This window comes from Pseudorasbora parva, chromosome 9, assembly GCF_024679245.1.
Source record: "Pseudorasbora parva isolate DD20220531a chromosome 9, ASM2467924v1, whole genome shotgun sequence".
Lineage (NCBI taxonomy): Eukaryota > Metazoa > Chordata > Actinopteri > Cypriniformes > Gobionidae > Pseudorasbora > Pseudorasbora parva.
In genome coordinates, this window is record NC_090180.1 from 15,867,809 (window position 1) to 15,881,930 (window position 14,122).

Consider the following 14,122-nt stretch of genomic DNA (forward strand, 5'->3'; position numbering starts at 1 on the left):
TAAAAACACAAACTAACAGGAAACAAACAAAAATAGCAGTTAGTTCCTTGGGACTACGCAGACATTTAAGATACATTAAAGAAATCAAGTTATTGAAAAATTGGAAATATACCCTCTGTAAATACATACAGACAAGTCTCTACTTCAACTGGCCTTAAGCACTTCAATGTATCATATAAATACAATAATAGCTAAATCTTCCTTTCTTAACACTAGGACGGACTCAACTGATAAGGCATTGGTGCAGCACGTCAATTGCTAGAGATAACTGGTCACTGACATGCTGTGGGGTATGGAAACTATAAATGAATCCTTCATGTTTAAATAAGAAGGTAAATGTGCAACTGCACAGTGACTTTTTTCCTTCACTTAGGTCCTATGTTTTGAAAAGTTTGGGTAAAATCTATACTTAGTACAACAACTGCACACGTGTCTTCCAACATTCGCGGCTACAATCATTTCTGCAATCCGGGTCCGGGTATTTTGCATAAAGAACATGACCTTGTTTGCATTCATTTCAGGGCAATTCAGCAAACTCATTCTCAGTTCTTCAGTCTTAAAGACAAAATGGCCTAAAATATTTAAAATCCCCCCGCGCGCCCTCCCCCCAAAGTATTTAGAGATTAGTTTATGCTAATCTTTTCATAAAAATTTGAATGAATAAATAAATAATCAATCAAGATTCTTAGTTAATTTTGATATTTTTACTAATAGTATATCTTTTTTTATTATCTAAAAAATGACAAGCAAGCAATTCATGCTTATAAAACATATATATATATATATATATATATATATATATATATATATATATATATATATATATTTTTTTTTTTTTTTTTTTTTTTTTTGTTTAATTCTGCATTGGTATTTATACCATAATCTCACAAACTCCTAGAGCTTCTAAGGTGACTTTTTTTTTGTAAAAGCAAAAAATATTTTTAAATTGTAATGTAAATTTGAAAAGTAATATTATAAGTATACATCATTGTATTGTTTTAAGGTAATTAATTGTGATTTTTATAGTACATTATGTCCAAAAAGGTAATGAGAATGGGCTCACTAGAATCATGTCACAATGAAAATATATCTTCTAGGCTTCATCTTCTTTATGCAAACATATATTCTAACTTTTTTTATTTTTTATTTTAATTTAGTGGTGAAATTTGATCATTAATTTAACTTAGTGGTGTCATTTGCAATAGGCAATTAATCATGTTTTTTGGACACTCTCACCCTCATGAGGATTAATGTTGAGTAATTCAGAAATGTAAAAATACATAATTAAGAGTCATACAAAGACATGCAAGTCACTTATCAATGCAAATAAGCACACCAATGGATGGACGGATGGACGGATGGAACATGTGCAAGTTCTGTTCCCTGAATGCAAATCAAGAGATGTGCTTAAAACTACTAAAATAAAAAAATAAATAAAAAAAACCCTGGCCTTCAAGGCAACCTGTGCCCTTCATTTTGGAAATGGTTATGTTTTTTTTTTTTTGCTCTGGCTGTAGTGGGAATGGAAAGGGAGGGTCAGTGGAGATCATTTAGACTGCTGCCGTTCTCAAACACAGCCTTGGTGAACTGGCGAAAAACCCGATCCATGTATGTGCTCTGCCGTGGCCACAGCCCCTCCAGGAAGCCAATATGGCCGCCGTGACAGGTGATGAGGAGGGCCACATTGGGGTTCTGCTTGGCGGCCTCCACTGGAATGGCTGAAGAAGAACACGGATGGGATAAAGTTATGACCTTTTCAACTGGCTGATTGGTTCACTTCAGCCCTAAACTTAAATTTCGCAACCATTCAGATTTTCTAAAATAAGTAAAACACACTTTATAATGCGCTAAAATCTCTCAAGCAATCCTAATAAAACTGGTGAACTCACCATGATGGGGGGAAAAGACGTCGTCGGCTGCGTTGAGGCACAGCATTGGAACCTGCACTGACGTGATCTTATGAATGGGACTAGCGTCTCGATAATAGTCTTCATTGGATGGATAACCGAACATGACGGATGTGAAACGTTCGTCGAACTCTCGGATTGTTTTAGCCTGTGAATGCATGACTAAAGTGAACCACAGATCAAGCAAGGAATAATACTATTATATTAACAATATGTAACAAAAAAGTGAAACAATTAATGCGTTTACATGCACAGTCATAATGCGATTTATAATGATATTTGGCACAATATTGCAATTAAACTTTACCTCAGGTAAACACAATCCTTCATTCAAACTAATTCAGGCACATAATTGTAGTAACCATAATGGTATTAAAGGTGCACTATGTAGTATTTTTGCAGTAAAATATTGAAAAAACCACTAGGCCAGTGTTATATATTTTGTTCAGTTGAGTACTTACAATATCACAAATGTTTCCAACTATTTGTAAATTGTGAGAAAATTGCTATTTTAACTAAGGACCGGGACGTTTCAGCATAGCGTTTGAGAGAGTCGCCTGTCAATTGTGTCATATCTGCGTTACCCTCGGTTTTATTCTGCAGAAGCGCTTTTCTCTTAGCAGTGTGAACATGTCACAGCAGCGCCTCATAACATAATTTTAAACACACTTAAATCTATCTAATATGATAAACAGAGCTGCTTTACCTTATAATCATGACCGGAAAAAGCGGAAGTGTGACCCGGCGACTGTGTCCCGTCCTGTCATAATAAAAGTCTCAGTGCTCGCGAGCCGTGTGTTTGTGTAACAATCGCTCCAGCAGCTGTGCTCAGCTCCACAACACTCGGTCCTGCTCTGCTTTACACTACAGTAACGTTAATAACCGCATCCATGAACATGATTTCTGCCCGAGTCCTATTTTCCTGCGGCTGTGAGGTGAAGACCACATGTCCCAAGATACTGGGCTCACACTTTGCGTCATCAAACTACGCATTTGTTTTGAATAGGCGCCCTCCAGTGGACGGAAAGTAGCATAGTGCACCTTTAAACTATGTGGTCTACGACAATTTTAATCACAAAAAACAGGTATGTTAACCCCTCAATTGCACTATTACCGCTCTGACTAAAGTGTGTATGTGTGCGGACATATAAGGATGCCATGTGTTTGTTCACACAACTTCATGAATGAACTCCATGACATTATTCTGAACTTTTCTTTCCTCCAAATTGCTATCCTCTTATCAACTTATCTCGCTGTTCCATATCTTTACCCAGACGGCATGAAGAACATGACGACAGCGCAGGCAAATCCGGCATTGCGACGTTCATCACAACGCCGAATAATATCCAGTACGCTCATAAATATGTACTCTGAATTTGATGTGAGTAGATTAAAACAATGGCCGGTAACATGCATTCTGTATTCCTATATGAGTGTGGTATATAACCATACTTATTAGAGAATATTATAATCATAATAATGAAAATTGGATGTAAACTAGAGTGAAGAGTTCTGCTCTTGTCATGTAAACATCTTACCGCGATTAAGACCTCACTCTGATGATTAGAAATAATCGCATTATTGGTGCACATGTAAACGTAGGCAATATTGAGTACGATCTGAATGAATGACTCACCTTCATCACATGGTCTATATCATATTTTTGTTCAAGAATGGTTCTGTGACTGTAAAAAAGAAGAGAGGAAAATGTCACAATGAGTTTTAGGATAATCTCCATAGAAGTATTCATAGCTTTCATTCATAATTAGGACATTTTTTAATTAAAGGGGACCCATTTTTACAAGATGTAATTTAAAGGGTTACTTCAGCGATTAGCATATGGCTTTGTATCAGTAGAAACCCTGGAGTATATTCAAATGATTGTGCTTTCCCCCCTCATATCCCCCTGAGACAAGAGATTTATGCATTTTATTTCTGGAAAAGTTCCTCCTATGATGCAAATTGACGATATTTGCATCATAGGAGGAATGTTTGCCCAAAGGCTAAAGACTACAGCCAGCAGAGGGAGCCATTTCCGCATGTTTTGAACCCGCGCATGGGGGATGGGAGATTACACTCAGCTTGCAGGGAGAGCTCAGCTCACAGCTACAGGCACTCATTTAAACGGAGCTATGGTGAGCAATGTAAGTCTTCTAACTTCTCAAATTAATTTCTATGAAAGTTAAGCTTGCAAAGGCATGAACTGAAACGCGCCAGACTGAACTCGCGTTGTGAATGTATGCCACGAGTGTAGTCACGATTACCTCAGCTCTCATCACTCGTGCAGTTAGTGCTCAGTGCTGTGAGACTCGCGCGGTGACTCACTCATTATATTAAACAGACACGTTTAGTTTTTAATTGTAGTTTCTTCTCTAACTCCGTCACAGTAATCAAGTTGGTGGCTTTGGGAATGGCCTCACAGGGCAGCGAAGCATTCTGGGAATTGTAGTCTTTCATCCCCATGGGACAAAACGTCTCAGGTTACGTATGTAACCCTAGTTCCCTGAGGGAACGAGACGCTGCGTCGAAACGCTGTGAGAACGCCTCTGCGTTAATGCGTCGTGAAGCGCCTGTAGAACCATTCCATCGGAAAAAAGATCGATCGTCGCCGACGTGATGACGTCGCCGACGTGATGACGTCATCAACCGGAGACTATAAAAGGTCCGCGAACACAAACAGGAACTAGCTTCTGATAAAGCCTGAAGTAAGTGATCACGGACACGCCGGGAGTATGGCAGAGCGACGCAGCGTCTCGTTCCCTCAGGGAACTAGGGTTACATACGTAACCTGAGACGTTCCCTTTCGGGGAACTCGAGCTGCGTCGAAACGCTGTGAGAACGCTTATACCCACATCGCCATAGGACCAAGTGTCTCGTATGTGTGAAGCCGAAGCGCACACGGTTACGAGAGTACCTGTGCCCCAACTGTAGATGCCAGGTCTAGTTCATAGAACCTGACGAAAGTTAAAGGAGACGACCATCCGGCCGCGTTTACAAATATCGTGGAGGGACGCCCCCGACAAAAGTGCTTAAGAAGCAGCCATACCCCTGGTTGAATGCGTCCGGACAGCCAGTGGAGACTGCTGCCCGGCCGCCTCATAAGCAAGTGAGATGGCCTCAACCACTCACTTGCTCATCCTCTGCTTAGATACTGGGGCCCCTTCTTAGGGGGCCCGAAACAGACAAACAGCTGATCAGTTTTCCTCCACAGGGCAGCTCTGTGGACATAGTATCTAGTGCTCTAACAGGGCACAGCAGATTAATCTTCCTGGTCTGACGTCGTGAAAGGAGGAGGACAGAATGCTTGAAGAGTAATGGGGCCCCGTGGGCTCGTAGGAACCTTGGGGACATAACCCGGCCTGGGATGAGAAAACCCCGGCGCAAACTCTAGACATGAGTGCATAACAGGCCTCAACCTTAAAGTGCCACGGAGGAAACGTGTAATCAGAGGGTGTCTTCCCAAGACACTCCACCCAAAGGGACGTGGACGGCACCCAAGGCCGCCACGTACGCCTCTATTGTGGAGGGGGTCAACCCTGCCGAGAACCTCGCCTGCAGAAACTCCAGCACTGTACCAACCGGGCAGTTAACTGGGTCCCACTGGCGTTCTCTGCACCATGCTGAGAAAAGTTTCCCTTTCAGAGCGTACAGTTTCCTCGTGGACGGAGCTCTGGAGTGAAGGATGGTCTCTACGACCTCGGCCGAGAGACCTTCCTCTATGAGCCTAGCCCCCTCAGAGGCCAGGCCCACAGTTTCCACATCTCTGGGCGTGGGTGCAGGAATCTCCCGCCCGCCTGAGAGAGTAGATCCCTCCTGGTCGGAATCTCCATCGGAGAGCCTTCCAGGAAAGATATCAGGTCCGAAAACCATACTCGGGTCGGCCAGTACGGAGCCACTAGGAGTACCTGGGCCCCGTCCCGGCGTACCCTCTCCAGAACTCCTGGAAGCAAGACAATCGGGGGGAAGGCGTACAGAGGTAGCCTCGGCCACCCCTGTACCATGGCATCCACCCCAGCGGGGCTGGATGGGTCAGAGAAACTACTGCGGGCAGTGAGAACTCTCCGCCAAAGCAAATAGCTCCCATATACCTTCCATAGGAGCTCCACCACTTCTGGGTGGAGTCTCCATTCCCCGGGCCTCGGCCCCTGCCTCGACAGGCTGTCTGCTTCCTGATTCAGGACCCCCGGGATATATACTGCTCTGACTGACAGCAATTTCCCTTGGGCCCACAGGAGGATCCGATGTGCCAATTGTCCAACGGACGGGACCTCAGACCCCCCTGGTGATTATATAGACGACCACCGATGTGTTGTCTGCACATGGTGGCCCCTTGAGGTCGGGCAGGAACTGTTTCAATGCAAGAAACACTGCGAGCATCTCTAGCCGATTTACGTGCCAGTGCCGCTGATGTTCCTGCCATAGACCCTGGGATGAGCGACCACTCATGGTCGCCCCCCCAGCCCGTGAGAGAGGCATCTGTCGTTAGCGTTACGCGACGAACATGAGCCCCCAACACGGGACCCTGAGCGGGTTTTTCCACATGACCAGAGCACGTAGGCATCGCCGCGTGACTTTGATCGTGCGGAGCGGATTTCCCCTCGGGGAGAACCCTTTTGTTTTGAGCCACCACTGCAGTGGCCTCATGTACAGTAGGCCAAAAGATATCACGTTGGACGCTGCTGCCATGAGACCTAACAGTTTCTGGAACCGTTTCACAGTGACGGCTCGGCCTAGCTTCTGTTCTTTGGCGGCTGCCAGGATCGATGCTATGCGTGTTGGCGATAATTGCGCCCGCATAATTACCGAGTCCCAGTTCACACCTAGAAAAGTGGTTCTCTGAGCCGGAGAAAGCACACTCTTCTTGGCGTTCAGCCTCAACCCCAGCTTCGACATATGGGCGAGAACAGCATCTCGATGCTGAACCGCCATCTGCTCTGTATTCGCTAGAATCAGCCAGTCGTCGATATAGTTCAGTATGCTGATGCCCTGTAGACGCAGCGGCGCCAGAGCTGCATCCACACACTTGGTGAACGTGCGGGGTGACAGTGCTAGACCGAAGGGAAGTACACGATATTGGTATGCCTCTCCCCCGAAGGCAAACCCCAGGAACTTCCTGTGATGTGGAAGGATGGAGACATGAAAATACGCATCTTTGAGGTCTATGGTGACAAACCAATCCTCCGATTTGACCTGCGCTACAATCTGTCTGAGTGTAAGCATCTTGAATTTGAGCTTGGCCACCGAGCGATTCAATAGCCGCAGATCTAATATCGGGCGTAAGCCCCCATCCTTCTTCGGCACGATGAAGTAACGGCTATAAAAGCCAGACTCCCTGCTGGGAGGGGGAACCCTCTCTATAGCCCCTTTTTGCAGGAGTGTCTCTACTTCCTGTGCCATTACCAGAGCCTGCTCCGGGCCCACCTCTGTAGGTAGGACACCGCAGAAAGGAGGTGGCCGACTTCTGAACTGAATGGCGTACCCCTTTTCTATTATCTGCAGGACCCACTGAGATATATTCGATAGACGTTTCCACTCGTCTAGAAAATCTACTAAGGGAACCAGCCTCTCGAGGCTGGCCTCTGGTGTATTTTGAGCAACAAGCACAGTGCCCTGAAGCGGCGGACCGGCAGGGAACGACTGACTTGACTGCTCGGGAGCCCCCCGAAGGGGGAGCGGACCACCCTCGAGTGGCCCGCGGGGACCGTCTGCGCCCCGGCATTGCGGCGGGGTTGGCAGCGCGGCCCCCAGAGGGCGCTGCAGGACAACGGGTACCGTAGGCAGAGGTAAACACCGTTTCCCTTCGGAGGGGACTACCCTCAGCGTCCTTTTGTTTCCCCTGCCCTCCGAGGAGGGGGCGGACCACCCTCAGGTGGCCCGCGGAGACCCTCTGCGCCCCGACATTGCGGCGGGGTTGGCAGCGCGGCCCCTTGAGGGTACCGAAGGAAGACGGGTACCGTATGCTGAGGTAAGCACCGTCTTCCCACGGAGGGGAAACTAAGGGAAGCAGCCTCTCGAGGCTGGCCTCTGGTGTAATTTGAGCAGCGAGTGCAGTGCCCTGAAACGGCGAACCGGCAGGGAACACCTGACCTGACTGCTCGCATGCCCTCCGAGGAGGGGGCGGACCACCCTCAGGTGGCCCGCGGAGACCCTCTGCGCCCTGACATTGCGGCGGGGTTAGCAGCGCGGCCCCCTGTGGGCACCGAAGGAAGACGGGTACCGTGTGCTGAGGTAAGCACCGATTTCCTTCGGAGGGGAAATGCCAGGGACGATGCAGCTGAAGGCGAGAGATAGCTCGCAAGCGTCTCTTCGATCTTCGGCATCGCCCCATAACCATAGTGTCTCAGCCCAAATATATTACTATATGCAGATGTATGTGGGCTGAACACTCTATATGATACCGCTTGTTTCCTCCATGACCTAGACACCTCGGTGTGCAGGTCAGGGAAGAATGGCAGGACGTTGATGCTTTGCACGAGAGGGCAGGAATCGCTCATCTAATTTCGTTCTCTCTGATTTCGATGGGATTCAGATATTTCAGCCAGCCAGTCATTTCTTATTTTTATATTTAACCTGGCCACAGCTCTCGTGAGAACCTCAACTCACTAGCGGGTGACTGAAGTGGCGAGTCTTCAGTCGCGATGCTCTCAACGTCCATCTCCTCAGAGCTGGATAGTTGGAGCACCGGTGCCCCGTCCAGGGAGGAAGAGACCGCAGAGCGGGCTTCCAAACCCCGAGACGAGACACTGGACGATACAGGTGAGGGCTGAGATAAGGCCGGGCCCGTCTCAAACCCCTCTGAAAAGTCCACTTTTTTTTTTTTTTTCTTTTTTTCGCAGGGGACTGAAGTGGCGAATCTTCAGTCGCGATGCTCTCAACGTCCACCTCCTCGGAGCTGGATAGTTGGAGCACCGGCGGCTCTCTCGGGGGGGAAGAAACCGCAATGCGTGCTTCCAAGCCCCGAGAAGAACCGCTGGATGGAGCAGGTGAGGGCAGAGATAAGGCAGTGCCCGTCTCAAACCCCTCTGCAACATCCAATTGTGAACCCCACGACTGCAGCCTCCGCTCTGCCTCGGCAGCAGCGGGACCAGAGCCGCGGGGAACACGAGCCGAGGCACCCTCCTCGAAGAGTGCCCGGCGGGAGCGCAGCGTTCTCAGTGGCATACGCTCACAGTGCTCGCAAGCAGCCCCCTCGAGGGCTGCCTGGGCATGCTGCGCTCCCAAGCATGCAACACAGAGAAGATGTGTGTCCCCGCCCGTGATGTAGCGTGGGCAGGGAGGAACACACTTTCTGAAATTGCTGCTTTCACTCGCCATTTCTATCTATTTTATTTTCTCTTTTTTCTGTTAATATATGAAATATTTAACAAAAGGGTGGAAAATCTCTGATAATAGACAGACAAAAACACCAAATAGACAGACAGGTTCACACAGATCGCTTACTGAAGGCACAGAAGCTGGTTCCTGTTTGTGTTCGCGGACCTTTTATAGTCTCCGGTTGATGACGTCATCACGTCGGCGACGTCATCACGTCGGCGACGATCGATCTTTTTTCCGATGGAATGGTTCTACAGGCGCTTCACGACGCATTAACGCAGAGGCGTTCTCACAGCGTTTCGACGCAGCTCGAGTTCCCCGAAAGGGAAATACATTTTCTGTCTTTTCTCGGTCTAGAAGGCACCAAATTCAAAAATAATTTCACATTTCTACTGCATTGATGACCCAGTTTAAATACAGATTCATCTTCCCAGCGCTGAAGTACCCCTTTAAGTCTCAGGTGCCCCCAGAATGTGTCTGTTTCAGCCTAAAATACCTCACAGATAATTTATAAATCCATGTTGTAAATACCCATTTCTGACTACAGTCAAGAACAGAAATACATTTCTTACATATAGCTCCTTTAACAGTGGCACCTTTTTGGGTAAATATTGGTTAAAATTCTATTATTTTCACTATTTTTATAAATTATACTACTTTTAGTGCTAAGGATTTTTTTAAATTTACAAAGTACTACGACTGCCCCGGTAGAAATGCATTGTCCGGACCTCAGCTGGGAAGAAAATTTAGAGACCGGACCTCTTGGAACTTTAATTAATGAATACCCCTGGCCTGGGGCCTTTGGCGTGGAGCTGGTCCATATATGCAAGTCTACCAATCAAGATGGCAGCAAAAGAATAGGCTCTTTGTCCATTAGATATATACAGTAGATGAATTGTCAATGTCATCGTTTTAAAGCGGGTCCCACCCTCTGATTGTACGAAGAGATATAGTATGGTGAACAAAATGCAAACATTTTACAGCTCACAGCCATTCAGTAGTACCTTGGTATGTATTAAACACCATTACTGCACCATGGTACCACCAATGGCAATTTTTTTTGCTGATAAGCTGATTAAGATTTCATTAAAGTAGAATAAGCCTCATATGTGCAACGTGTTCTTTTAATTTCTAAGTCCTGTTCTGAAACTCTGTGTATTTCAGCAAAATGCATAATAAATGTGGTTTAATCTCATTTTGCCCATTTGGCAACACTCATAAAGAGATCAGAACCAAAAAGGGAGGCATTTGGGGACAATGTCCTCTGTTACGGCACTACACACACTAGACTACGGTAAATTAAGCCGGGCTTATCCCCCTCTGACCCCACTGACCGGTCCACGGATGCCTGCAGGCAGCTGGTGAGGTAGGAGTTGAAGAGGAAGCGGTCCAGGGGCTTCTCCAGTGAAGCTGTGCACTCGAACACATCCCAGCCTGCTGAGAAAACCACCACACCCTTCAGACGCACCTCAGAGCCTTTCCGACCCAGGTAGTTCGCCAGCATCATCCTGTCAGGTGTCATGATATGAGATTTTAGTGACATGATATCAGCACATCGGCTAAAACATGCTCATGCAATCGTGAGTTTTAATGTATCCAGGAACGCACATCACACACACACACACACACACATTGTTTTTTCATGTTTTATGTGGACATTCCATACACATATATATATTTTTAATACTGTACAAAGTATATTCTATCCCCTAAACCTACCCATCACAGAAAACTTTCAGCATTTTTACGTTCAAAAAACATAATTTTCTCATAATTCCCCCAGCATAGGGTTTACTAGCACCAGCACTCATCAACCACACACACACACACACACACACACACACACACACACACACACACACACACACACACACACACACACACACACACACACACACACACACACACACACACACGGTGACTGTGATTTCACCAAGTACATCATGTTCCTAGATCAACATAACAGCTTTGCTGATCCTAGAACAACATTCCAATCAACCTATCAGATTTGAGGGAAATGTTTACAGTTTATGACACATTTAAGCTTACAACCAGTGCTTCTACATCAGTGCTATTCACCTATCATTTCCTTATGATTTTAGGGATAACTTATGGGTAGGTTTAGGGTTTAGGGGTAGGTTTAGGATTACATTTTCAAATGTTGTTCCAGGATCAACACAAATTAAATATCTTACTTGGCAAAATCGCTGTACCTTACTTGGTAAAATCATATACGTATATTTATATATATACACAGCTGCTACATTTTTGGGCATAAGCTGTGTAAAGCTGACCTTTTTCTTTCTGTAAGACGGAGAGGATTAGGGCAGTAAACTTGCTGACTCAACTTTTACTTAGAAGTCTAGGTGAAATGAAGCTGTGGAAGAGTCTAGGAGCTGAAATTTCATCTGCATCACATGACGGGGAAATAAATACATGAACAAATCATGAAGCGGGAAAATTGTATAATATAAGTTAGGAATTTATATATATATATATATATATATATATATATATGTGTATATATGTGTGTACCGCAGTTTCCACAAAAAAATATTAAGCAGCAAAACATTGATAATATAACATGTTTCTTTTGTCCGGTCATTTACACGACAGCGTGTAATTTTTTAAGACGGGTAAAAACTGCAAGTTTTTGAAAATTATTCCGTTATCGTCTGTCTCCGTGTAAACTAAAAAAATCACGAATGTGTGAAAACGGTGAGGTCATGCGCATGCGTATTACATGTCAAGTCTATAGGCGTGCAGTGTTTCTTTACAAAGGGGCATTGCCAACTACTTGCCTGGCAGCAGAACACAGTGTTTTTAGTTGCTTTCGCAGATCCGCATGAACATGGATCGTTTTGACAGTGTTGTCGTCTATAAACGCAAAGGAAAAACGTTTTCTGTTTGTAGTAAATTATTGTCGTGTAAACGTATACTTAAGCCCAATTTATACTTCTGCGTCAAAGATATGCCGTAGCTATGCCGTTGGCTGTTTGTTGCACACAACGTACCCTGATGTGCACCTCTCCAAAAACTTATTTGCAGCAGTATTACTTTATTTTACAAAACAAAATGAAAAATCCACAAAGAAGTTTTTTAAGAGTAAAAATCGTGACCGTTTTGCATTCCAACACGACAATACTCAACACTGAACTAAGGAAACTGAGGGCATTATATACGCAGATAAACGAAGACTAAAATAAGACATGGTTGATGGCAATCAGTTACTATCTACAAACTAGGGAACCTAGAACAAAGGAAACAGGAACTAAGGGAATAAGAGGAAATAAGAACATACAGACTAAGGGCGTTTTCACACCTGAAAGTCCGCACCAAGGTCTGAACCAAAGTTTGTGTTTGGGCATTTGGTTCTTTTTGGTTTGCTTTCACATTGCAGTTATGTCAGCACACCAAAGAACTTTACATGACGCACTGGCGTCCTGTCGTCATCATCTGTGTTCTTTTACAGCTCTGAAAAAAATCTAGAGACCACTTAACATTGATTTCTCGTAATTTTTTTTCCAGAGCTCTATATATTTTTGGTGCATTATTGTATTTAAACATTCAGTTATACTAAAATAGTTCTTAAAGCTGTTATGCTATGGCAACACTTTTTTGTGCAACTTATTTCAATACCGTGATAATAATATCGTGTTATCGTATATCGTGATAAAACGTCAGCAATTAATCGCAACATGAAAAATTGATATCAGCACATGCCTAGTCCAGACCGAGACTACCTCTTTTCGTCGGACAAAATTTCGTCTGTTTGGTCCGGACCATGGTCCGAGGGAGGCTTCACACCTGTAATTTTGGTTCGTACAAAACTGAAAAGTCCGAAAATCTGGACCAAACAAGGTAGGTGTGAAAGCACCCTAAGAGTAACAGAACGTGACAACAATAAAAAAAAAAGGAAACCAGTTATTTTAAATTATAATAATGTTTCATAATATTACTGTTTTTACTATATCTTTGATCAAATAAATGCAGCCTTGGTGAGCACAAGAGAGACCCCAACATTTTAAATGGTACTATATTTTACATAGGCAACTGCATGCTAACTTTCTACTTAATTAAAGGCGCTATGCAGTTTAGATCAGTGGAAAAATAGAGCTACAGTGTCCTGGTATGTGTGATCACAGTAGCTGTAGGATAAATGTGTAGCACAGTAGGGCGGGATAAATGTGTGTGTGTGTTAAACTCACCCGCCCATAGAAACCCCAGCCGCCATGAGCGGAGCTTTGTCAATGGCCCGCTGGACATGCTCAATGACCATCTCCAGATCCTCTGTGTTGGCTGCACAATAAGTCCTAGGCGTCTACAGCACAGTGGACAAAAGTTATAAGACCCATAATAGAGCACATATCTTTGAATATAGATGCAAAACAAACAAACGCAGTGCAATGCAGTGTTAACAAAATAAACACCAAAGCCCACATGATCCATATTTGTACTTATGGAATATTACAACCTTAGTGCATGAATGTGATTCATATAAAGCATGAACATTATTTCATAGCACGGACAAGTCAATATATAAAAAATGAACTCCTAAATCATTTTTTTTCTCAATTAGAATAACATTTTACTTTAATTGAAAAGCATCTGCTGAAATTTCAGAAGAGTTTGATATTTTATTTAAAATAATGTAAAATAGAATATAATATAGCCTGCAATACGTAATATGTTTGGTTTATTTTATGCCAAAGAACTTATTTTGTAGTAAGTGCACTCAATGGCAAACCAATATCAGACTTTTTAAGGTGATATACTTACAACATTATACATGTATTTACTATAGTAATAACAGTAAATTATGTATAATTACAAGTAACTACCATAAACCAAACCCTAACCGTAACTCTACTTCTAAGTACATGTAGTTAATTAATATTACT

At 44.3% G+C, this 14,122-nt stretch overlaps 1 protein-coding gene across 1 annotated transcript in view; it reads right to left on the bottom strand.

Annotated features, from left to right (window-relative positions):
- Nucleotides 1–852: 852 nt before the first annotated feature.
- The window catches only part of abhd3 (abhydrolase domain containing 3, phospholipase), a 28,718-nt gene continuing 15,448 nt past the window's right edge, over nucleotides 853–14,122 (bottom strand). Inside the window, exons 5-9 of the mRNA XM_067454112.1 lie at nucleotides 13,430–13,542; nucleotides 10,556–10,729; nucleotides 3,544–3,592; nucleotides 1,890–2,055; nucleotides 853–1,718 (exon numbers count right to left, since the gene is read on the bottom strand). Coding sequence (XP_067310213.1) covers nucleotides 1,537–1,718; nucleotides 1,890–2,055; nucleotides 3,544–3,592; nucleotides 10,556–10,729; nucleotides 13,430–13,542 — 684 coding nt within the window. The 3' untranslated portion in view covers nucleotides 853–1,536. The remainder of the gene's footprint in view (nucleotides 1,719–1,889; nucleotides 2,056–3,543; nucleotides 3,593–10,555; nucleotides 10,730–13,429; nucleotides 13,543–14,122) is intronic.